At 44.1% G+C, this 22,594-nt stretch overlaps 1 protein-coding gene across 1 annotated transcript in view; it reads right to left on the minus strand.

The window, feature by feature from the left end:
• CA10 (carbonic anhydrase 10 (inactive)) overlaps positions 1-22,594 on the minus strand; it is a 724,792-nt gene that overhangs the window by 48,251 nt on the left and 653,947 nt on the right. Inside the window, exon 6 of the mRNA XM_086928760.1 lies at positions 6,721-6,793. Coding sequence (XP_086784886.1) covers positions 6,721-6,793 — 73 coding nt within the window. The remainder of the gene's footprint in view (positions 1-6,720; positions 6,794-22,594) is intronic.

Below are 22,594 nucleotides of genomic sequence, written 5' to 3' on the forward strand. Positions count from 1 at the left end.
CCTGATTTATACCTCTACCATGATTTATGTGATGAGGTTACTTTCCACTGTGATTTCTGCCCCTAGCGGGATTCATGATTGTGAAGTTATTGGTTATTATGTTTAGGCTCATGAGGTTGGTGCATTAATGTGGCTTGTGCCTGATGTAATGCTGATTGCATAATATGTTTTTGTTGCAGGATATAATACTGAGTACAGTGTTTACTAGTAATTACTGGTTGAGTTCTACATTTATTATATATTCTACATCTACTTTTTTCGCTTTGTGATGGTTCTCACTTTGGTCCAATTAGCCATATCATGTGTATATCGTCCCCTGTAAATACTACCCAGTGCCAGTTGGCACAGTGTACATTGCGTGATTACTAATCTAATGTGTTTCTTATAATACAAAGGCTATTTTTATATGTAAACTTGTGTGGAGTTCCTTTTGTGGTGCGCCTCGTGTGTTGCTACTTTGTGTGTGTGTTGCAAACGCTTTACACATTGCCTCCGGGATAAGCCTGACTGCTCGTGCCAAGCTACCAAGGGGGTGAGCAGGGGTTATCTTTGGCTTGTAACTACCTTGCCCTGACAAGAGTGGTGGTTTCTGCGCAAGCCTTAGCCAACCAGAAATCCCATTTCTGACAGGAAGTATAGTGCTTTCTGGGACAAGAAAATTCCACACTTTGGAGGAAGTGGTCATACCTGAAGGTGGCACCCTGCATCCCATTGGTCAGAGGTGCCTGCCTGCTTGACGCCCATGAACACTGAATAACTATGAGAGAGTTGCCAAACAACTCAAATCTACTGCCTGGAACAAGGAGAAGGACTGCCCGTTTGGAAACCTGATCTGCACTGAAAGGATTGCACTCTGAAGGAGTCATCTGCTGCACAATCTGGAACTACAGCCCTAAGGACTTTGCCTGGCTTCACACGGATGAAAGACTGGACTCCATGAAAGCAAGAGGTACAAAAGATCTAGGAGAGTTCACTGCCTAACACTTCAGAAGACGGACTGCCCTGCTGGAACCCTGGCACCTAAAGGATTGCACCCTGCATGACTGCACTTGTTGCACACTTGGAACCATGGCCCAAAGGACTTTGCCTTGCTTCAAAAGTACAAAGAGTTTAGCGAAATTGAACTAATTACGTATACTTTTGGTATTTACTCAGGCTATTCCCTTAACAGGGATAAAACAATGGTCCTATGCACGAATAATACGATATTTGAAAGCCCTTATAAAGTTAAACAAGCCACATACTTAGGGGTCATTATATCCTCCAACGTGAGCGAAATTAATCACCTTAACTATACCCCCCTGAATAAGAAGATAAAAGAAGATCTTAGAAGAGTGGACAACTTACATCTGTCTATTATCGGAAGGGCCAACTACCTAAAAATGAACATCTTCCCCAAAATACTCTATCTATTTCGAACAATACCGCTCTTGGCCGGAGGTAACTATATAAAGACTCTTGACTCCTCCATGTCTAAATTTATTTGGAGTTACGGTAAAATTAGAAGGGCTCTACCATATTTAACTCTACCATTAGGAAGGGGGGGTCTAGCTATCCCTAACTTAACATTATATTTATGGGCAACACTGATCCAACACATGGGCCCTCTGTTAAATTCACGTACTGTACGTAATAATGAACATTATTATATCCCTTCTATCTATGAGCTTAGCCTGGGGATTAAATGTCAGGGGTTATTTCTGAGGCAGGTTGAACCATCTTATTTTAAAAAAATTAAGTTCAAAGTTGTTGTTGATGCCTGGAAGGTCTGGAAATGTACATCAAAACAACTGAAGATCCCTAAGTTCACTAAATATACTCCCTTGTGGGATAGTTCAATTATTCCGGCTTGCCTTAATGATAGTACCTCCCGGAGATGGGCGAATATAGGTATTCAGACAGTGGCAGATTTTTTAAATCCAGTTGGTATTACTACCTTTGAATGGCTTCAACAGAAATATACCATTCCTGCCACCGACTTTCTTAAATATCTTCAAATTTCTACATATATTTCTACATATATTCGTAACTGCACTCCCAAAATTGAACTAAACCACTTTCATTTTTTTTTCTATTGTTGGGAAGCAATCTACCAGTATAGGTATCCTGTATCAATTGCTTATGGAAAACGCTAGAGATGATTTGGAGCGAGTAGAGCAAGCTTGGGCTCTAAGGTTGACTAATCCAAATATAGACATTGATCTTTCATTAGCTTTATCATCAAAATTGTTTATTGCCTCCAACCTTAAAGCTCAATATTATAGAGTTATATATGACCTGTATTATACACCAGCCAAATTATTCTCATGGGGCTTGCGAGCTGATGATAATTGCCCAAGATGTAAACAACCTCAAGCAAATTTAATCCATATGTTTGCCGAATGCCCCAAATTAGACCTATTAAAAACGATGATAATGAAATTCTGGGCCCAGGTTTTTGGACGGAATATAAAAGATTCAGTAACCCTTTATGTGATGGGCCATGACGATTCTCTGGGGCATAGCATCGAGGAGCAAAGATCCATGTTCTTAGCAACTGCAATTTTACGTATCATTCTTGCTGCCCGATGGAAAGATCTGGAGCCACCCACATTTCAGATGTGGCTTGGTCGTTTCCTCGCCACATATAAACAGGAGATTTCAATTTATAATACTAGGGGTAAAAAAACTAGACTTCTTGGGAACCAGATTTGGGCCCCAATTTCTAACTGGTACTCCAATGTGAAGTCGCCTACTCTGATTACTATATCTTGATTTGTTAAGATCATATTGTATAAAATACGGTATTGAGTATATAATCTTGGATATGTTGATTTTTCTGGTTTGTCTTTTTCTATTTTTTCTAACAGCTGATGTAGATATTGATTAATAGGCATAATTACCCTGCTCAGATTCTTAATATTTCTGAAATATGTTAAATATGTCGGATAATTTTGTATTACTATATTGTTTGACTCAATGTTGCTACAAAAATAAAATAAATAAAAAAAAGTACAAAGAGTGGACTCTCTGAAATAAACAGGCTAACAGAGCTCACCTGCACCATCCCCACCAAGAAGTACCTATCCTGGAGAGTGTCCAGTGTACTATTAAGGATTTGGCGAGGTGCATTGTGGGAATGGTGGTCACAACATCCAAAGGAACATCTCAGAGCTTCTAAACCCTTGGATTGGTGTTTTTGACACTTTAAACCCAAACGAGGAACTTCAGTAAGACGTTCCAGACATTTTCAGCAATGTTTGTAAAAAGCTTTATAGGTTGACCAGGTGTATTGTGGCAGTTGTAGTCCCAGACCCCGACAGACAGACGAGAGCTTCTAAACACTTGGCTGGTGCTGTAAACCACTTTCCTGCATCATAAAACACTTCTGGAAGTAAGTGTCAAAGTGTTACATCATTGTTGGCTTGAATTCTGGACTTTGTACCTGTCCCGCTCAACGTTTTGTTTTTAACCCTTTCAGTGCTATTTGCTTCTAAGCTCTAGTTTCACTTTTAATCTTTAAAGATTCATATCTATGGTTTCCTACATTTGATTTTTGGTGGTTTGGTGCCATTTTAATCATAAAAATATTTCCTAGTTTTATAAATTGGTGTTGGATTTTTATTGGTGATGATTCTTACTTATTCTAAATGCTTTACACACCTGTCTTCTAAGTTTAGCCTGCCTGCTTGTTGACAGCTACCAAGGGTTGAGCAAGGGAATAATTTATGTAGATCTTGACGGAACCTTTTAGTGTGTCTGTGGGCGTATCAGTAGTGGTAGTTTCCTATTTATCACTAAAACAAAACACTCTCCAACACATAGTGCCTAAGCAGGACACGTTCAAATGCTGGCTGTAGGTCAGATAACAAGCCATCACCTATTTGGATTAGTTGAACTAAAACTGATATCAAAACATGGGGTGAATTGAGTCAATAAGTGGAGTAATAAGTGTTTCATCAAGAATGAATGTGAAAATACATAGCTCTCTCTGGGGGAGCAATAAAGACAGTTTCATACCTCTATATGACTATCCAGGAGAACTTGAGGCGTCCGATTGAGCACCTAAGACTGAGGTGGGAGGAGGACTTGGAAACTCTCATTGATTCTAAAAGTTGGAATGTTATCCTAGAGAGAACTCTGAAAATATCTAGAAACAGCCAATTTAAGCTTATCAATTACTATTTCATCCATATATCGTACCTAACAGAATATAATATTTCCACTTGGATGAGGCCATCTGCACACAATGTGTGGAACTGGGAGCACAATTCCTGCATATTTTCTGGTCTTGCCTACACTTAGCAGTTTCTGTAAATCACAACGCCAGTTGCGACTGCTACAGAGAAAGACATTTCTGTCTCCCCAGGCTATTGCCTTTTGGGATGGTTTCCACACACTCCCAGAAATAAAGTCAACAGTAAATTTCAGGACCTGGCATTTATATTAGCTAAACGAGAAATCACACGGGATTGGAAATCACCGGGAGGGCCTCGAATAGCTACCTGGAGAAAGAAAATGGAGACATGGGTGAGTTGAAAGGGCAGAATACTGCAAAGGGAAGCCAAACATGGGGTGGGCAAACTAGATACAGCCGGGCTAGACAGCTTTATATCCACTGACTCTGATGCACCTTTCACACCACATATAGGAATACCGCCGGTCATTCCACCATAGATTCCCATACAAAGACACACTTCCTACCCCAACCTGAAGAGAGTGGGCGGTTATTGTGGCTAATGATCATGGCCCCCTGCTCACTTCCTCTCAGCTCAAGGTCACTGAGACGACCCAACACGTGAGGCACACACATACCTTTGTACTGACTCATAAGGGGGAGGAAGGCCGGGTAAGGTTAACATTGGACGGAGATTTCGTTATTATGATGACGGAGGAATGATATTTTGTGTTCAAATGTATAACTACACAGTACTGAATGAATTGCAAAATGCCAATAAAATCTGTTTTTATTTTTAAAAGAATGAAAATGTTCGGCCTAGTTTGGTTGTGAGTTTGGTTGTAGATGAACACAGTTTTAAAATGCCACTGCATTTCATAGGTACTCCTTGGAAGATGCAGTAGGTGAACATTGTCAGGAGTACTCATAATCGTAAGCTGTTCAACGTGAAAAATTGTACATAGTAGAAAGCTCCACATGTGTACATGTCTACCAAAGGTGCATTTGCACATGAAAAACCTTTTTTGTCTTTTTTTTCAACATAAGGAGAAAAAATCCCAGTGGCGAACCACCTTCCCCTAACCACCACCAAAGTTGATGTGTCTCTTTCCCTTTCTCTCACCAGAAAAGGCGTTTCTCTTTCCCTTGATGGAAGAAAGTAAGGGCCAGATGTGCAAACAATTGCTTCTGTCACAAACAGCTCGTTGAGCAGAATTTGGTTGTTTGCGACCAAAAAAATGCTTTTTCTGATGTACAAACTGGAAAATATGATTCTGTAACTGGTTACCGAACTGCCATTTGTATTTGCAATTCGGTATTTGGAAGGGTTGTGTTTTGGGCTCCCTTCGAAATACTGAATTGATCTTGCATATATTACTGTTTTGAACCAAATTCTCGTTGCAAAACAGTAATACTTTACCATACACTTAAAAAGTGGTGGTAACTCATTCGCAAAAAGGTAGGGGTCCCTTTGGAGCCCCGTCCCCTTCTGAGAACGTTGAAAAATAGTCCCATGGACCACTGCTTACTCTTAAAAAATTTAACTTAAACATGTAATTTTTTGCTTTTTAAATGCATCACGTTTTCCATTAGTGGAAGCGGTCTGCAATAGAAAAAATAAAAAGCTTTGCTCTAACTAAAATCAATCACAAATGGTGGTCTGCGGACCCCAGCAGGCCACCATCCTTTTGATGGCAGCGACATCTAGTGGGTCTCAATTTGTGACCTACCTCAGTAATATGCATGACGTAGGTCTATTTGCGACCCATTGGGATTCACCAATAAGACTCAAAAAGAATTTCATATATTAGGAATAGCGATTCGCATGAAATAGCAATTAGGAAATCTCGATTCCTAATCTTCATATATCTGTCCCTGAATCTCTGACCATTTCCAGGGTGGAGTGGGCATAGAAAACGTTAGTGAATATATTTATGAATGTGTGGATGTTTGCAAACTCTCCAGGGCATTAACATAGTGAAATGCCCAATCGCTGCCTCACCGGAGCTGATTATACAAAAATTTACACTCGTAACTCAAACCATATACACATATTAGATGACTTTCCACATTTATATATTTACAAAGCCTTGTTCATAGGAACTGCAAAGGGTAGTTAAAGTCTATGTGATGTCAAGAATTCCTATTCAGTATTCTTTCAGTTCTTACAAAAGGCGTTGTACTTATTTGAAAGCATGTATGAAAAACTTATTTTTTATGAGTTTTCGAAAGTGTAGATGTTTGGTTGCTGCTCTAAAATTGAGATTCAGCTTGTTTCAGAATTTGGGGATTGGAACTGCCAGGAAATTTCCTGCATGGTTTAATTTTTTGAAGCCTATTTGCTGATTTCGATCAGAGGTGGTTGAGAGAGGACCTAAGGTTGGATGTAATAAAAATTAAATGGGAATTGGGCACTATGTTACTATGTAGAATATTGAATTCATCTTCATCCAAAGGAGTTTAATCTGCAATAAATATCGGTGAAGTGAAATGCTTAGCAATTAAACTTACATTTCAGGCACTTTCCAACAGAAACCATGTGCAGTATATCCTAGAAGACTTACTTTTAAATGTTATTCTTGTAATAATATCCCTGTTCAGCATACGATTTAGGAATGTATTAGATGAATCCGTTACCTACAAGTAAAAGTACACAATAGTACAACAATTTGTTAGAACTAGAATATTATTTACCAACATTCTGTAAAAGTAACTTATTTATCAAATTAACATATAATTTCCTCAATTTCCAATCAATTTGATGCCATATTTAGTAAACAAATAAGCACATTCTGTACATTAATAGAAATAAAAAACTCAGATTCCATACAATGGTCTATTTTCCTTTTACCAAACAACTTGTTGTTCGTTGACGTATGCTAATCATCAGAAGAAAGCAAGAGGGTAGACCTGTACTACAGTTTACAAATAGTATCAGAACAAAGTAGTATCACAGATATATTAGCAACATAAAATATTCCTTTAGGTCATTAACTTACTTCCCCTGAAGTCCCCACAGGGTAAACACTCTGGCAATCAACTAACCACTGCTGTAAGAAGTTGAGTTACTGGTTAAGAGCATTGAAACCCAATTGAAGCAGCACCAATAATCCTTTTCAACCCTCTAGAACCTAGCCAAGAGCAGTAAGGCTTATCTCAGAGGCAATGTGCAAAGTATTTATGTAATAAAGTAAAAATACAATACAAGAAAAATCCCACACCAGTTTAGAAACATAGAGTACATTTTTATAAATAATTTGACACCAAAATCCAATGAGTAGAATTGGAGGTATTTTTAGTAATCAACAGGGAGGGAGGAGGGTAAATGGTCCATTCTGTTCCCCAATCTAATATGCTATATCATCAAGTAGGAGAATGGACACTAGTAACTACGAAACCGTAGATTGGTTGGAAACACCCTCATAAACGCTATGTCTATAGTGCGGTGTATATTGGTTCTCCGCCCGCATACGCGTTATGGCAATATCATTGGGTGTCCAAATTAGTGTGGTATGCCAGCCTCAACCAGAGGCAACCTCTGGTTTAAGTAGTAGTGTCCAGATATGAAGGGTGGCACCTCCCAAAAAATAAGGTGAGAGGTATTGGCCAATTTTAGCTAAAACACAAAACGCTCACCGTGAATGAACTTTAATAAAATGGTGAGGTTTTGCTGTTAAAATTTTTTTGGGTGGGTATAACTCAAGATCGTGTTACTGGATCTCTTTATATCACTTGTTTTACAAAGGCGACATGTTTAGGTGTTTTATATCTCAAAACACATTATTTCTGAAATTGTGAAGTTTCCTCTGCCCCTAGTCGTCTAGGGGCAGAGTCAGCGCAAGACGCGGAGACTGCTCCTCATGCGGCTCGGGACCAGTAAGTCCTACGCCCCTGTAAAGGCATAAAGACTCCATAATATAGGAAACTTCACAGTTTCAGAAATAATGTGTTTTGAGATATAAAACACATTTTTGTTTACTGCACAAGTCGTGTAAGTACTTCCTTTGTTGTTTGTTATTGTCTGTCCTGACGAAGGCTCCACAGACCCGGCTGGGCACAATGGAGCTGAAACAAAGGTGCCAGGGGGTCTTAACAGTCATGAGGAGATGACAGTACATCTAGGATAGGGGGCTCCCTATTTCAAGATGAGAGCAAGTTGTGACAGAAGAGATCCTGAAGTACGATACTGATAAATTAACCTCGAATTTTAAATGAATTTATATTTTATTTGGTTGGGAACATTATTATGATTTTGCACAGTGGGGTTTTGGAATACACAATGTCTTATAGAGGTACACAAGAGTATGAAGCCCATCCAGGGCGTAATGTGATAGAGTTAAAAGTTGCCAGAGCATAATGGAATGGATCACAAGCCCATCCAGGGCGAAATAATGTTGTTCTAATGTATTGCATGTGCATGAAAAACGCGTGAAAGAACAAGTATGTTTCCCATGCCGATTTATAATGAGATGAACATATTTCCTAGATAAATGTTTCTAAAGCATATGTGTATACAATTGTATGCGATTAGATAGCAATGCCCATTTAGGGCGTGATAGATACATTGTTATGAAAAACCATTACAAGATGGCAACTATGCACCAGTCCTTTGTTTACCTCTAAGACAATCACGTGATGGGTATTTAAAAAACAAAAAAATGGAGCGCCAATGTACCATCGACAAAGGCAGTAGCCGAAACGCGTCTGGTTCTCTGAGGGTAAAATAAAGAAGCGAGTGCCGTGTCTTCTTCGAAGGTGAGGGAGAGGAAAGATTGGATAGTAGCGGGGTGGCGCCCCCCGCATACAGGCACCCGTGTTTGAGTGCGCGACCTGGCGGCACAAGGAAGCAACAATATATATATATATATATATATATATATATATATATATATATATATATATATATGATTCTGTGTCACTTTGTTCTCTTATTTTTAAACTGATTATAGGGACTCTCTCTCAGTCTTCCTGAATCCTTTTTATAGCTCTCCATACACTACTGTTTTAACCCTTTCATTTGGTACACTTCATCTATATGTTTGTTTATTTCTTTGCTTTCCTCTCTAACTTCTGACTATTTATTCTGGGGATCAATTCTTAGTCTTTGTGTTACATAAGAGGACTCTTTTTGGTGCCCCTCTTACTACCTTTCTCCCCGCTTTTCCCTTCTCCACCCCATACTCCCCCCAAAGGTACAATCTTCCCCTGTCCACATACTGGGTAAAATGCAACTCTCCCCTTAGTTGGGACAGGGTCTTTAGATCTCCTGGGGCGACCACCACTCTTCGCTCCACCCTTCTGGAGCCTCGTTATCCTCTGACGCTGTTCCCTGGTTTTCGGCTGCTGAACATCCATCTTCTTCCACCCAAGTGACATCTTCGTCCTCCTCCTCTTTAACCCCTTGAGTCCTGACTCCTCCTTCCTTTCTGGAGACTTCCGGATTCTGCCTTCCTCCGCCTTCTGCCCCAGGTCCAAGCATCAGTCCCTCAAGGTCCGTGCTCGTTGCTGAATAGTCTTCTATGCTCCTGGATCTGCCTTCCAGGGCTGCTCCATCCTCACATCCCCCTCCCTAACTTTCTTGCTTGAAAAAGAGACCTCTCTGGGATATCGGGATAGATAATCAGCATTCATCTGGTTCTTCCTGTGATGTGTACTGAACCTGAAAGGCTCTAATGTTAAGAACCATCTTAACACTCTATCATTGTGTCCTTTGTTATGGGATAGCCACTCTAATGGAGCATGATCTGTGTATAATCAGAGACGTTTTAAGACATGGGCAAAGTGGGCTCTGGCCCAGGGCTCCAGCCTTTAAGGTGGTCCCCTGAAAGAGCCAGCTTTGTTCTACAGAGTCGTACCCAGATTTCCTTGAAACATTTTCAGATTGTTTTAAATATCATTTTCCTTTAATTTATTTTTAATATGGATGATGTGTGAGTCTATTGCAGACCTTTTTCAGAGAAATGTTGTGTTTATGCTTCATGCAACATCCATAAAAATGTTTCTTTTGGATCAAAACAGGACCGGACATGAGTAATAGGAGGGTGACACAGAGATTATTCTCAGTAATATTAGTGAACTGCTGCTGTGTTACAATACTGAAAACACAAGTCACTCTCTCTGTATATTAGATGTAAACACTTTTAGAATTTGGAGGAATGTGTCTGTGCACTGTCAAATGACTTTGCCAAACAAGGCATATAAGAGATGAAAGTGGATCATAAACTCAGAACTGTTCTAATCGGGGGCCCCCAAAATGCACTCGGCCCAGGGCCCCCAAAATCCTTGTCCCTGTGTATAATATGAATTCTCTACCCTCCAGATAATATTGCAAGGACTCGATAGCCCATTTAATGTCTAATGCCTCCTTTTCCATTACAACATAGTGTTTCCCCCATGGAAATAATTTTCGGCTGATATATGTTACTGGCTGTTTATTTCCTTGTTTATCTGTATGGGAGAGAACTGCCCCTAGACCTTTGTTCTGATGTGTCCGTTTGTACAATGAATGGCTTGCTATAATTTGGGCTGAGAAGGACTGGTTTGGGTGTAAGAGCGTGTTTAAGCTGATGAAAGGTGCATAGGGTTGCTGACAAAGGATTCTTTAGTTCTTTTTCGTTTTTTCTGTCCTTCTGTAACAAATCTGTCAGGGGGGCAGCTATTTGTGAAAAGTTTGGAGTGAACCGCCTGTAATAACCTAAGACGTCTAGGAAGGCTCTTTGATCCTTCTTTGTTTTGGGAAAGGCTAGTTCCGTTATGGCTGCAACCTTTTCATGTTGGGGTTTTATACAAGCTTCCCCAAGAAGATACCCCAGATATTTGACCGATTTTGTAGCTATATGACTTTTGGATGGGTTAATAGTTAGTCCTCCTTCCTGCAAGGCTTGACTAACCTTCTTCAGATTAAATAAATGCTGTTCCCAAGATGGTCTATGAATAACTAAGTCATCTATATAGGCAGCCGCAAATGTACTACATGGCTTTAGTATGATATTCATAAGTCTTTGAAAGGTCGTGGGCCCCATGTAGTCCAAAGGGTAATACTGTAAAATGATACAAGCTTCCAGGTGTGAAAAACGCTGTTTTTTCCCTGTCTTGCTCCCGTAGGGGCACCAGCCAATAACCCTTGCATAGATCTAGAGTGCTGATATATTGGGCCTAACCCAACCTTTCTATCATCTCATCCACTTGTGGGAGTGGGTACGAATCGAATTGTGATATCTTATTCAGCTTGCCAAAATCAATGCAAAATGTGATAGACCCATCTGGTTTTGGAACTATAACGATAGGGGAGTTCCATTCACTAGTGGAAGGTTCTATGACCCCGATTTTAAGCATCTGTTGAATTTCGTTCTCCACAGCCTCTTGCCGTGTCTCTGGTATTCTATAGGGCGTAGTTTGATTGTTTTTTCTGAAGGGGTCTGAATCAAGTGTTCTGTAATCGATGTTCTCCACAGAAATAGAGAAAACACTGATTGAAAGGGTAGTAAATAACCCTGGGCGTAGTTCGCGAAGTAGCGCTACGCGTAGCACTACGCAAACTGCGTTAGTGCACAGGTCGCGATGATTGCACAGTGCCGGACACCTGTCAGCACTGTGCAATCATTGAAAACGGCATCTTGCACAGTACGAGCTGTCGTTTTCTGCCGCTCAAATAGATTTTAACTCAAGCGGCAACTTTCTCAATACGGACTGGTAGTTTCTCAATGCGAGCGGTCGCGATCATACGTGACCACTCGCAATGAGAAACTTGACCTCCCCGCGTTGAGAATCTCATCGGAAGGTTAATTTTCCACACTTGCTATTGCCAACTTGATGTTGCTGATCGCAAACGAGGAAAAAGTCTCGCCGGGATGTCATTTTGCTTGCTCACGGTCGCCAACTTGACGTTGAGGATTGCGACCAAGCAAAAAATGACCGCTGCGCTACGCTATGCGACACGTGTTTGTGCTGTGCTATGTGCAGTTAGCGAGGTGCGAGGTAGCGCAAACTTCCCAAACTACACGAGGGTAGCTTAGTTGTCCACCCAGGCTTAGTAGTAAACAGGAGTTTACTTCTTGTTTCTGGTGGTCTGGCAGATCTGGATCCCCATTGCTACTTAACAAAGCCGGGTTGGCTCCTTCCCACTTTTTTAACAGATTAACATGGAAAATCTGAGTATTTGTTTTCTTTTCTGGATCCATTTTCAGCCGGTTGGTGATCAGGGTTACTTGTTCTATCACCCCAAATGGGCCTTGCCATTGTTCCAGTAACTTATGATCAGAGGTGGTCAACATCAGCAATACCAAGTCCCCTACGGCAAGGATTCTATCTTTGGTCTTTCTGTCATACTGATTCTTTTGGGCGATCTGGGCTTGTTCTAAGTGTGCTTTTACAATTTCTCGGATCTGACCTAATTGATTTTTTAGGGTACAGACATACTCAGGTAAAGGTTTTCCTATATTCTTTTCCTCTTCCCACTCCTTTTTAAGCATGTCTAACAAGGTACAAGGCTGTCTTCCATACAATAATTCAAAAGGGGAGTATCCAGTGCTTTTTTGCGGCTTGCACCGAATAGCAAAAAGGACGAGGGGTAACATATCCTCCAACTTGCATGTTTCTAATTCTAACAATTTCTTTAGTGTTGTTTTTAGTGTGGCATTATATATTTCTACTAATCCATTTGTCTGTGGGTGATAAGCCAATGTCCTTATTTGTTTTATATTTAACTGGTGGCAGACTTGTCTCAGTAGTTTGGAAACAAAAGGTGTACCCTGATCAGTCACAATCTCCAGTGGGAACCCTACTTGGGAGAAAATGTTAATCATAGCCTTTGCTATTTGGATAGCATTGGGCTGTCACAGGGCTACTGCCTCAGGACAAGGACGTATCGACATCCACTACGGGAAGGAAGAAGTGCACCAATTATATCCATGCCTACCCTTGAGAAGGGCTCTTCTAATATAGGGAGCGGTTTTAGTGGGACCCTAGACAGCAGACGTCTACTATTTTTTGAGCAAATTGGGCACTCTCTACAGTATCTTTGTATCTGCTCATAAATCCCAGGCCAATAGAACCTCTCTAGTATAGCCTTTTCTGTCTTTTCCCCTCCAAAAGGACCCCCCAACAAATGACTATGGTTTGTGCTAAGGCTACATGGTTCGATTCTTTATTCTCTATCTTCTTCTGCCTACAGCGTTTCCCAGGTTTGCCTATCGGCCACTCGTCATCTTGTACCTGTGAAAAAGGAGCTGTCTTTCTCCATTCCTCTCCCTCTTTCCAGGTTTCCTGCAATAAATTGTCCATATGTGGATAGTGCCTACCCAAAACCAAGAGTTTTGGCAGTTTTGGTATCAGTCCCACCCTCATGAGAACTGGTTTACTTGTAGCTTCATGTTGGATCTGCACTTTGGTGGTAGGATATCTTTTGTTGTCCCCATTCACAGACTGGATGTTTACCATATTGTTCAGTGTTCTCATACCCCCAGGGATAGCTTGGGGTTGCATGATACTCTGTATACATCCGGTGTCTATTAGAGTTTCCCTGGGTTATCCATTTACTGTAACTCGGTGATGGTGCTGAGGTCTCGAGCCTTCATGTGCGCCATATAACACTTTTGCTATGCCCACATCCATCAGTTCCTCCTTTTGGGGGCAAGTGCAAGTAATGTGTCCAAATAACCTACAATGAAAACATTGCGGACCAGGAGGATTAGGAGGTCGGACTGAAGGAGCTACAGGGCCTGGCATCAAGGTGCACTCTTTTGACTCTTGGTTGGGACCCCCTGAAGGTTTCCAATTCACCTCTTCCCTACCCTTTTGTATCTCTTGTGCCCAGTAATAGACACTTGTTATTTCCACTGCTCTTTCCATGGTTATTTGTGAATGCTGTCAGACCCATCGCTGTATAGGAGGGTGTAGGGAAGAAAGATACTATTCCAAATATATCTTCCTACTATTTCTTCTTTTGTTGAAGTGGAGGGTTTCAACCATCGGTTGGTCAAGTCTTTCGCTTGAAAATACAAAGCTCTTGGTGTTTCTTGTGCTTCTTCTTTTATCTGACGTAGGCGGATCCGATATGTTTTAGCATCTACTCCTAGTCTTTCAAGGATGCTTTTCTTCACCTCTTCATAAGGCATAAGGCCAAGGCGGTTGGCTGCTTGGTAGGTGGCCTAAAGTTCCCCGGAGAGTAGATGTCCTAGATATTGCCCCCATTTTTTTGACAGGCCAAGCGGATGACCTTGCCATCCGCTAAAAATGTGCAAAAAAAAGTCTGGATGTTCTCCAGCAACGTATTTTAGCAATATCACCAAGGGGAGTGCTGCTGTTTGTGGTCTCTGTTGATTAGGTACATCTGCCAACCTTCCTATTGTGGAGACTTGGGTCTGTTTTTGCTTGGTCAGGGTCTTATGTAAATTCTCCTTGCCTTCTTCTGCGACGGACAGAAAACTTTCCATGATACGTTCCAGTTTCTCCTGGCCTTTCGCCAGCTGATACACAATGGCCTCCATCCTCTGTGATGCCACTTCTGACACCAGGTTTGTGAGGGATGGGCAGAAAATAAATCTGGGAGGCTGTATGTGCTTCTTAATATTGGTGTTTATTTTGGAAGTCAATGCAACAAAAATATAAATCTTGGGCAAAGCATAACAGAATTATTGTTTTGGTTCTGTCATCTATTCCGGATTCGCCAGGGCTTCTTCACTCCTTCTACTTGTTCGTTTCTTAGGTCTCAATTTCGGTCTCCAAGAGTGTGTCGTCCCCGTATTACCAGGAGAGAACGCAAGAGAAATTGAGGTAAGTATTAGGATCTGTCAAATTGGTGAAGTAATAAAAGTGACCGTCACCAAACCCGGGTGTACATAGCACTTAAAATCCCGGGAGGGAACACCTATAGATACCGCACCAACTAACAATCCACAATTGAAATATGGTTATACCTTGTTTCTCCTAGGGGATACAAGAAAACCATTTTAAGAAATTACCCCAGCGCTCAGAACAGTAAAGGCAGCCCACCGCGCCTCCAGAACTTTTCTTACAGCGAGATCATTTTCCGCCACTATAGGTAAGACTACGCTATCGGTAAATCAGCAATTCGGGTGCACAACCATAACCTTCTACACCGTCCATATAGATTTGTGGCCTAATAGTGCTCCCTTCTCTATCATTTTTCTTTTAAGAGAGACTCGGTCTGGCCGTCAAAGCATTCCGCCATTGAACTTCATCCCCGCCACAAATCAGGAACAGCGGATTAGCAGTCGTATAGAAGTGTCTGAAGATTAACAGACTTGAAAAAGTTTTCTAATCCTTAAGGGATAGGATATTCAAAAGAAACCTAAAGGTATGTCAAGGAATAGGCTTAAATAAATAATAAGGACATAGGACTTATTCCACCTCCCACTTAATCTAGCGGTTTCATATGCTTTCCCCTCCAGATGGTTACCGCCCAATAAGAACATCTCCTTTCACCCTGGAAGAATTTTATCCCTTCCATATAACTAGGAATCTCACCTGAAGATACAGGTAACAGCAGAACTTTAACAGGGAAATTCAATTTTGAGTCCTGACACTTCTTAAGGAGTTTTTTTAACCTTAACAGTAGAGACACAGCAGTTAGATACATACATAGATTGGAACCCTATGTCTCCTCCTACATTTTACTAACTATATATGCCATGTCAGCATTTGCCCTCGCCTAGCTAACGCCTATTAGGCTACTAGTTCGCAACATTGTGTGGATATCTAGGTTCTCATAAGAGAAATATCATAACCGGATTCAGCTCCCATAATTGAGTTACTCTGTGTTTATGTGAGCTTGTCAGCTTTTGTCCCCGCCTAGCTAGCGCCTATCAGGCCACTAGTTCGCAACATTGTGTTCGAGATCTAGGTTCTTATTAGAGTAATGTCATAACCAGATTAAGCCCCCATAATTGAGTTACTCTGTGTTTCTGTGAGCTTGTACGTAGAGACAATTGTGAAGTCATAGAATATATAACTCATGTATAAATAATAGTCATAATACAAAACAGCTTTTTAACAAGATAGACAATGTACCTTTGAATTACTGTTATGCAGAGTGTTCTTTTAATTTAGAGAATTAACTGTATGTATATCTATTGTAGGACACCTATAAGGATCCAGTAACACGACAGACAACGAAATAATAGTCTTGATAAAGGTGGCACACAATAATACGCAAAACCACCGAAACGCGTCGACGCAAGTCTTTGTACAATTCATGCTTTTTCCTCCCCGGTGTATATACGATTGTGAGGTTATAAAACCAGGGGATGTTGAAATATTAACTGTGAATGTACGCTTTGTAATTTCTAATTTGTATGTTCTACAATTGAGTTTTGTCTGTCCCCCATTTTGTGCTGGTCACAAAATTATACAGTATTGGTCAAATTTTAACTGTTTTTTAGCATATTTTCCAAGTGTAATTGTAAATTGTCTTTTATTGTTTCATTAAATTGTTATGTAATTCAATTTTTTGATTATTCTTTTAGCTAGTGTGTTTATATCTAATTGTGTTATAGCTAAATCTAAGCTTCTCCTGTACACGACCCAAGGGAATCATTTTGTTTGATTCAAGCGGATGACCTTGCCATCCGCTAAAAATGTGCAAAAAAAAGTCTGGATGTTCTCCAGCAACGTATTTTAGCAATATCACCAAGGGGAGTGCTGCTGTTTGTGGTCTCTGTTGATTAGGTACATCTGCCAACCTTCCTATTGTGGAGACTTGAGTCTGTTTTTGCTTGGTCAGGGTCTTATGTAAATTCTCCTTGCCTTCTTCTGCGACGGACAGAAAACTTTCCATGATACGTTCCAGTTTCTCCTGGCCTTTCGCCAGCTGATACACAATGGCCTCCATCCTCTGTGATGCCACTTCTGACACCAGGTTTGTGAGGGATGGGCAGAAAATAAATCTGGGAGGCTGTATGTGCTTCTTAATATTGGTGTTTATTTTGGAAGTCAATGCAACAAAAATATAAATCTTGGGCAAATCATAACAGAATTATTGTTTTGGTTCTGTCATCTATTCCGGATTCGCCAGGGCTTCTTCACTCCTTCTACTTGTTCGTTTCTTAGGTCTCAAGTTTGGTCTCCAAGGGTGTGTCGTCCCCGTATTACCAGGAGAGAACGCAAGAGAAATTGAGGTAAGTATTAGGATCTGTCAAATTGGTGAAGTAATAAAAGTGACCGTCACCAAACCCGGGTGTACATAGCACTTAAAATCCCTTATCTTGAGATACTTATCTTTTATAGCTTCTAACCCTATGATGGGGGGGTGAGATAAATAGGGGGCGTTTAGTGCACAAAGGAGAAAATAAAATAAATACTCACACAGGTATATATAACTAGTTCTGTGCCACTTTGTTCTCTTATTATTTTTTTTAATTCTCTTTATTAAATCAAAACAAGCTTCAGATACAAGCAGTGCACGGATATACATACAAAGCATTAGTCAATCCTGGCTATGTCATGCAATATAAAACACAGAATACACTTTCATTGAAGGCAGTACTGCCCGCAGCCCACTGGAGTACGTCTCTACACCCTCCCAGGGAACCCATTCACAACCCCTCGTGAGACCCATCACAGGCCCCTGTACGTCTCTACACCCCTCCAGGGCCCCCATATATTTGCCCATTTACGGGGACATCTGCGGCTTTGGCACACCACCTGCTCTGCCCCACAGCACCAGTCCAAATCGCAGAACCAGGCAGCCACAGTCGGAGATTCCACCACCCCCCAGGCACGTGCAATATTCGGTTTTGCGGCACCCCCCGCCAGGGCCAACCATGACTTAGCCCACTTTGACCACGTGATCTATCCAGTGAGACCAAGAATATGCCACCAAGATTCAAGCAGGACCAGTGCCGCCAGTTCTCCTTTTTTTTAAACCGATTATAGGGACTCTCTCTCAGTCTTCCTGAATCCTTTTTATAGCTCTCCTTACACTACAGGTTTAACCCTTTCGTTTGGTACTCTTCATCTATATTTTAATTTATTTCTTTGCTTTCCTCTCTAACTTCTGACTATTTCTTCTGGGGGTTAATTCTTAGTCTTTGTATTACATCAGAGGGCTATTTTTAGTTCCCCTCTTTCTACTTTTCTGCCTGTGTTTCCCTTCTCTACCCTGTACTCCCACCAAAGGTACAGTCTTCCCCTCTCCACATACCGGGTAAAGCCACAACTCTTCCCTGAGTTGCAGTGGGGACTTTAGATCCTCTCTCCCTCTGTGTCTGAAGCAGGTGCAGCCTGCTCTGAGCCCCTCGCCCCCTCCCTCTGACTGTAGAGAAACAAAGTATCAATATACATTGTTTCACTTCAGTCAGAGCCAGAGGCAGTCCCGGAAAGAGGACTGGGGCCCCAGAGACAGCAGTCTCCACTGCTCCTCTGAGGCAGCACAGAGCCCGGCCCCCACTCTCTCTTCTCGATAAGCAAAGCCCACCCCACAAGAGAAGAGACAGGGACACAGATGGGGTGGGGGCCCCACCCCACAAGAGAAGAGAAGAGACAGGGACAAGGATGGGGTGGGGGCCCCACCCCACAAGAGAAGAGAAGAGACAGGGACAAGGATGGGGTGGGTGCCCCATCCCACAAGAGAATAGACAGTGACAGGCCCCCACCCGAGAAGAGACAGGGACAAGGATGGGGTGGGGGCTCCACCCCACAAGAGAAGAGAAGAGACAGGGACAAGGATGGGGTGGGTGCCCCATCCCACAAGAGAAGAGACAGTGACAGGCCCCCACCCGAGAAGAGACAGGGACAAGGATGGGGTGGGTGCCCCATCCCACAAGAGAAGAGACAGTGACAGGCCCCCACCCGAGAAGAGACAGGGACAAGGATGGGGTGGGGGCCCCACCCCACAAGAGAAGAGAAGAGACAGGGACAAGGATTGGGTGGGGGCCCCAACCCACAAGAGAAGAGACAGTGACAGGCCCCCACCCGAGAAGAGACAGGGACAAGGATGGGGTGGGGGCCCCACCCCACAAGAGAAGAGAAGAGACATGGACAAGGATTGGGTGGGGGCCCCATGGGGGCCCCACCCCACAAGAGAAGAGAAGAGACAGGGACAAGGATGGGGTGGGGGCCCCACCCCACAAGAGAAGAGATGAGACAGGGACAAGGACAAGAGAAGAGAAGAGACAGGGACAAGGATGGGGTGGGGGCCCCACCCCACAAGAGAAGAGAAGAGACAGGGACAAGGATGGGGTGGGGGCCCCATCCCACTAGAGAAGAGACAGGGACAGGCCCCCACCCGAGAAGAGACAGGGACAAGGATGGGCTGGGGGCCCCATCCCACAAGAGAAGAGAAGAGAAGAGACAGGGACAAGGATGGGGTGGGGTGGGGGCCCCAGAGACAGCGCTCTCCACTGCTCCTCTGAGGCAGCTCAGAGCCCGGCCCCCACTCTCTCCTCTCCATAAGCAAAGCCCACCCCACAAGAGAAGAGAAGAGACAGGGTGGGACAAGGATGGGGTGGGGGCCTCAGAGAGCAAGAGCAGGAGACAGCACAGAGCAGTGCTCTGGACCCTGACAAGGGTGGGAGTGGGGGCCCCTAGAGAGAGCATTCTCCAGGGCAAAGCTCACATGAGAAGGGATGAGGCAGCAAAATGGTGCCCTCAGGTAAGCCCTCTTGTTAGAACACACCATGGGCATCCGCAGGAGGGAAGGAGGGGGGCCGAGAAGGGTGCAAGGCGGAGGGGAGAAGGGTGTAAGGCAGAGGGGAGAAGGGTGCAAGGCAGAGGGGAGAAGGGTGCAAGGCAGAGGGGAGAAGGGTGCAAGGTGGAGGGGAGAAGGGTGCAAGGCAGAGAAGAGAAGGGTGCAAGGCAAAGAGGAGAAGGGTGCAAGGAAGAGAGGAGAAGGGTGCAAGGTAGAGAAGGGTGCAAGGTGGAGGGGGAGAAGGGTGCAGGGTAGAGGGGAGAAGGGTGCAAGGCAGAGAGGAGAAGGGTGCAAGACAGAGGGGAGAAGGGTGCAAGGCGGAGGGGAGAAGGGTGCAAGGCAGAGGGGAGAAGGGTGCAAGGCGGAGGGGAGAGGGGTGCAAGGCAGAGGGGGGAAGGGTGCAAGGCAGAGGGGATAAGGGTGCAAGGAAGGGAGGATAAGGGTGCAAGGTAGAGAAGGGTGCAAGGCGGAGGGGGAGAAGGGTGCAAGGTGGAGGGGGAGGGGGAGAAGGGTGCAAGGCAGAGGGGAGAAGGGTGCAAGGCAGAGGGGAGAAGGGTGCAAGGAAGAGAGGAGAAGGGTGCAAGGTAGAGAAGGGTGCAAGGCGGAGGGGGAGAAGGGTGCAATGCAGAGGGGAGAAGGGTGCAAGGCAGAGAGGAGAAGGGTGCAAGGCAGAGAGGAGAAGGGTGAAAGGCAAAGGGGAGAAGGGTGAAAGGCAAAGGGGAGAAGGGTGAAAGGCAAAGGGGAGAAGGGTGCAAGGCAAAGGGGAGAAGGGTGCAAGGCAAAGGGGAGAAGGGTGCAAGGCAGAGGGGAGAAGAGTGCAAGGCAGATGGGGAGAAGGGTGCAAGGCAGAGAGGAAAAGGATGCAAGGTAGAGAAGGGTGCAAGGCGGAGGGGGAGAAGGGTGCAAGGTGGAGGGGGAGAAGGGTGCAAGGCAGAGGGGAGAAGGGTGCAAGGCAGAGGGGAGAAGGGTGCAAGGCAGAGAGGAGAATGGTGGAAAGAAGAGAGGAGAAGGGTGCAAGGTAGAGATGGGTGCAAGGCGGAGGGGGGAAGGGGTGCAAGGCAGAGAGGAGAAGGGTCAAAGGTAGAGAAGGGTGCAAGGCGGGGTGGAATAGGGTGCAAGGCAGAGGGGAGTAGGGTGCAAGGCAGAGGGGAGAAGGGTGCAAGGCAGAGGGGAGAAGGGTGCAAGGCAGAGGGGAGAAGGGTGCAAGGCAGAGGGGAGAAGGGTGCAAGGTGGCGGGGAGAAGGGTGCAAGGCAGAGGGGAGAAGGGTGCAAGGCAGAGGGGAGAAGGGTGCAAGGCAGAGGGAGAATGGTGCAAGGTAGAAAAGGGTGCAAGGTGGAGGTGGACTAGGGTACAAGGGGAGGAGGAGAAGGATGCAAGGGGGAGGGGGGAAAGGTGCAAGAAGGGTGCAAGGCAGAGGAGAGAAGGGTGCAAGGGGGATGGTGATGAAGTTAAAAATGTGCCACCCCTGGAAACATTTCTGCAGACAACCATGGAACGCACACTACTTTGTAAGGGAGAGTGGGAGAGAGTGGAGAGAGAGAGAGTGGAGAGAAACAGTGGAGAGAAACAGTGGAGAGAGAGAGTAGCTAGAGAGAGAGAGAGTGGGGCGAGACAGTGGAGAGAGAGTAGACAGTGGAGAGAGAGTGGAGATAGACAGTGGAGAGAAAGAGAGCGGAGAGAGCATGGAGAGACACTGGAGAGAGTGGAGAGAGAGAGAGAGACAGTGAAGAGAGAGACAGTGAAGAGAGAGACAGTGGAGAGAGCGAGTGGAGAGAGCGAGTGGAGAGAGCGAGTGGAGAGCGCGAGTGGAGAGAGAGAGTGGAGAGAGAGAGGGGAGAGACCGAGTGGAGAGAGATCGAGTGGAGAGTGGAGAGAGAGAGAGAGTAGAGAGAGTGGAGAGAGAGAGAGAGTGGAGAGAGAGAGAGAGTGGAGAGAGAGAGAGTGTGGAGAGAGAGAGAGAGAGAGAGAGAGAGTGGAGAGAGAGAGAGTGGAGAGAGAGAGAGAGTGGGTGGAGAGAGAGAGAGAGTCGAGAGAGAGAGAGAGAGAGAGAGAGAGAGAGAAAGTGGAGAGAGAGAGAGAGTGGCGAGAGAGTGGAGAGAGAGTGGAGAGTGGAGAGAGAGTGGAGAGTAGAGAGACAGTGGAGAGAGAGACAGTGGAGAGAGAGACAGTGGAGGGAGACAGCAGAGAGAGAGTGAGTGGAGAGAGAGTGAGTGGAGAGAGAGTGAGTGGAGAGAGAGAGAGTGGAGAGAGAGAGAGTGGAGAGAGAGTGGAGAGAGAGAGAGCGGAGAGAGAGTGGAGAGAGAGTGGAGAGAGAGAGTGGAGAGAGAGAGTGTAGAGAAAGTAGAGAGAGAAGGGGGAGAGGGTGGAGAGAGAGAGTGGAGGGAGACAGTGGAAGGAGACAGTGGAGGGAGACAGTGGAGGGAGACAGTGGAGAGAGAAAGTGGAGAGAGAGACAGCAGAGATAGAGTGGACAGAGTTGAGAGAGAGAATGGAGAGAGAGTAGAGACTGACTGACTCAGACTGAATACTGACTGACCGAGAGACTGACTGACTGAGAAACTGACTGAGAGAGAGAGTGACTGACTGACAGAGAGAGAGAGACTGGTTGAGAGTGAGACTGACTGACTGACAGAGACTGACTAAGGTAGAGAGAAACTGACTGAGAAAGAGAGACTGAGAGAGAGAGGCAGAGACTGACTGACAGAGAGATAGACTGATTGACTGTGAGAGAGACTGACTGACTGAGAGAGACTGACTGAGAGAGACTGACAGAGAGAGACTGACTTGGAGA

This window comes from Lissotriton vulgaris, chromosome 7 (assembly GCF_964263255.1).
Source record: "Lissotriton vulgaris chromosome 7, aLisVul1.2, whole genome shotgun sequence".
Classification (NCBI taxonomy): Eukaryota; Metazoa; Chordata; class Amphibia; order Caudata; family Salamandridae; genus Lissotriton; species Lissotriton vulgaris.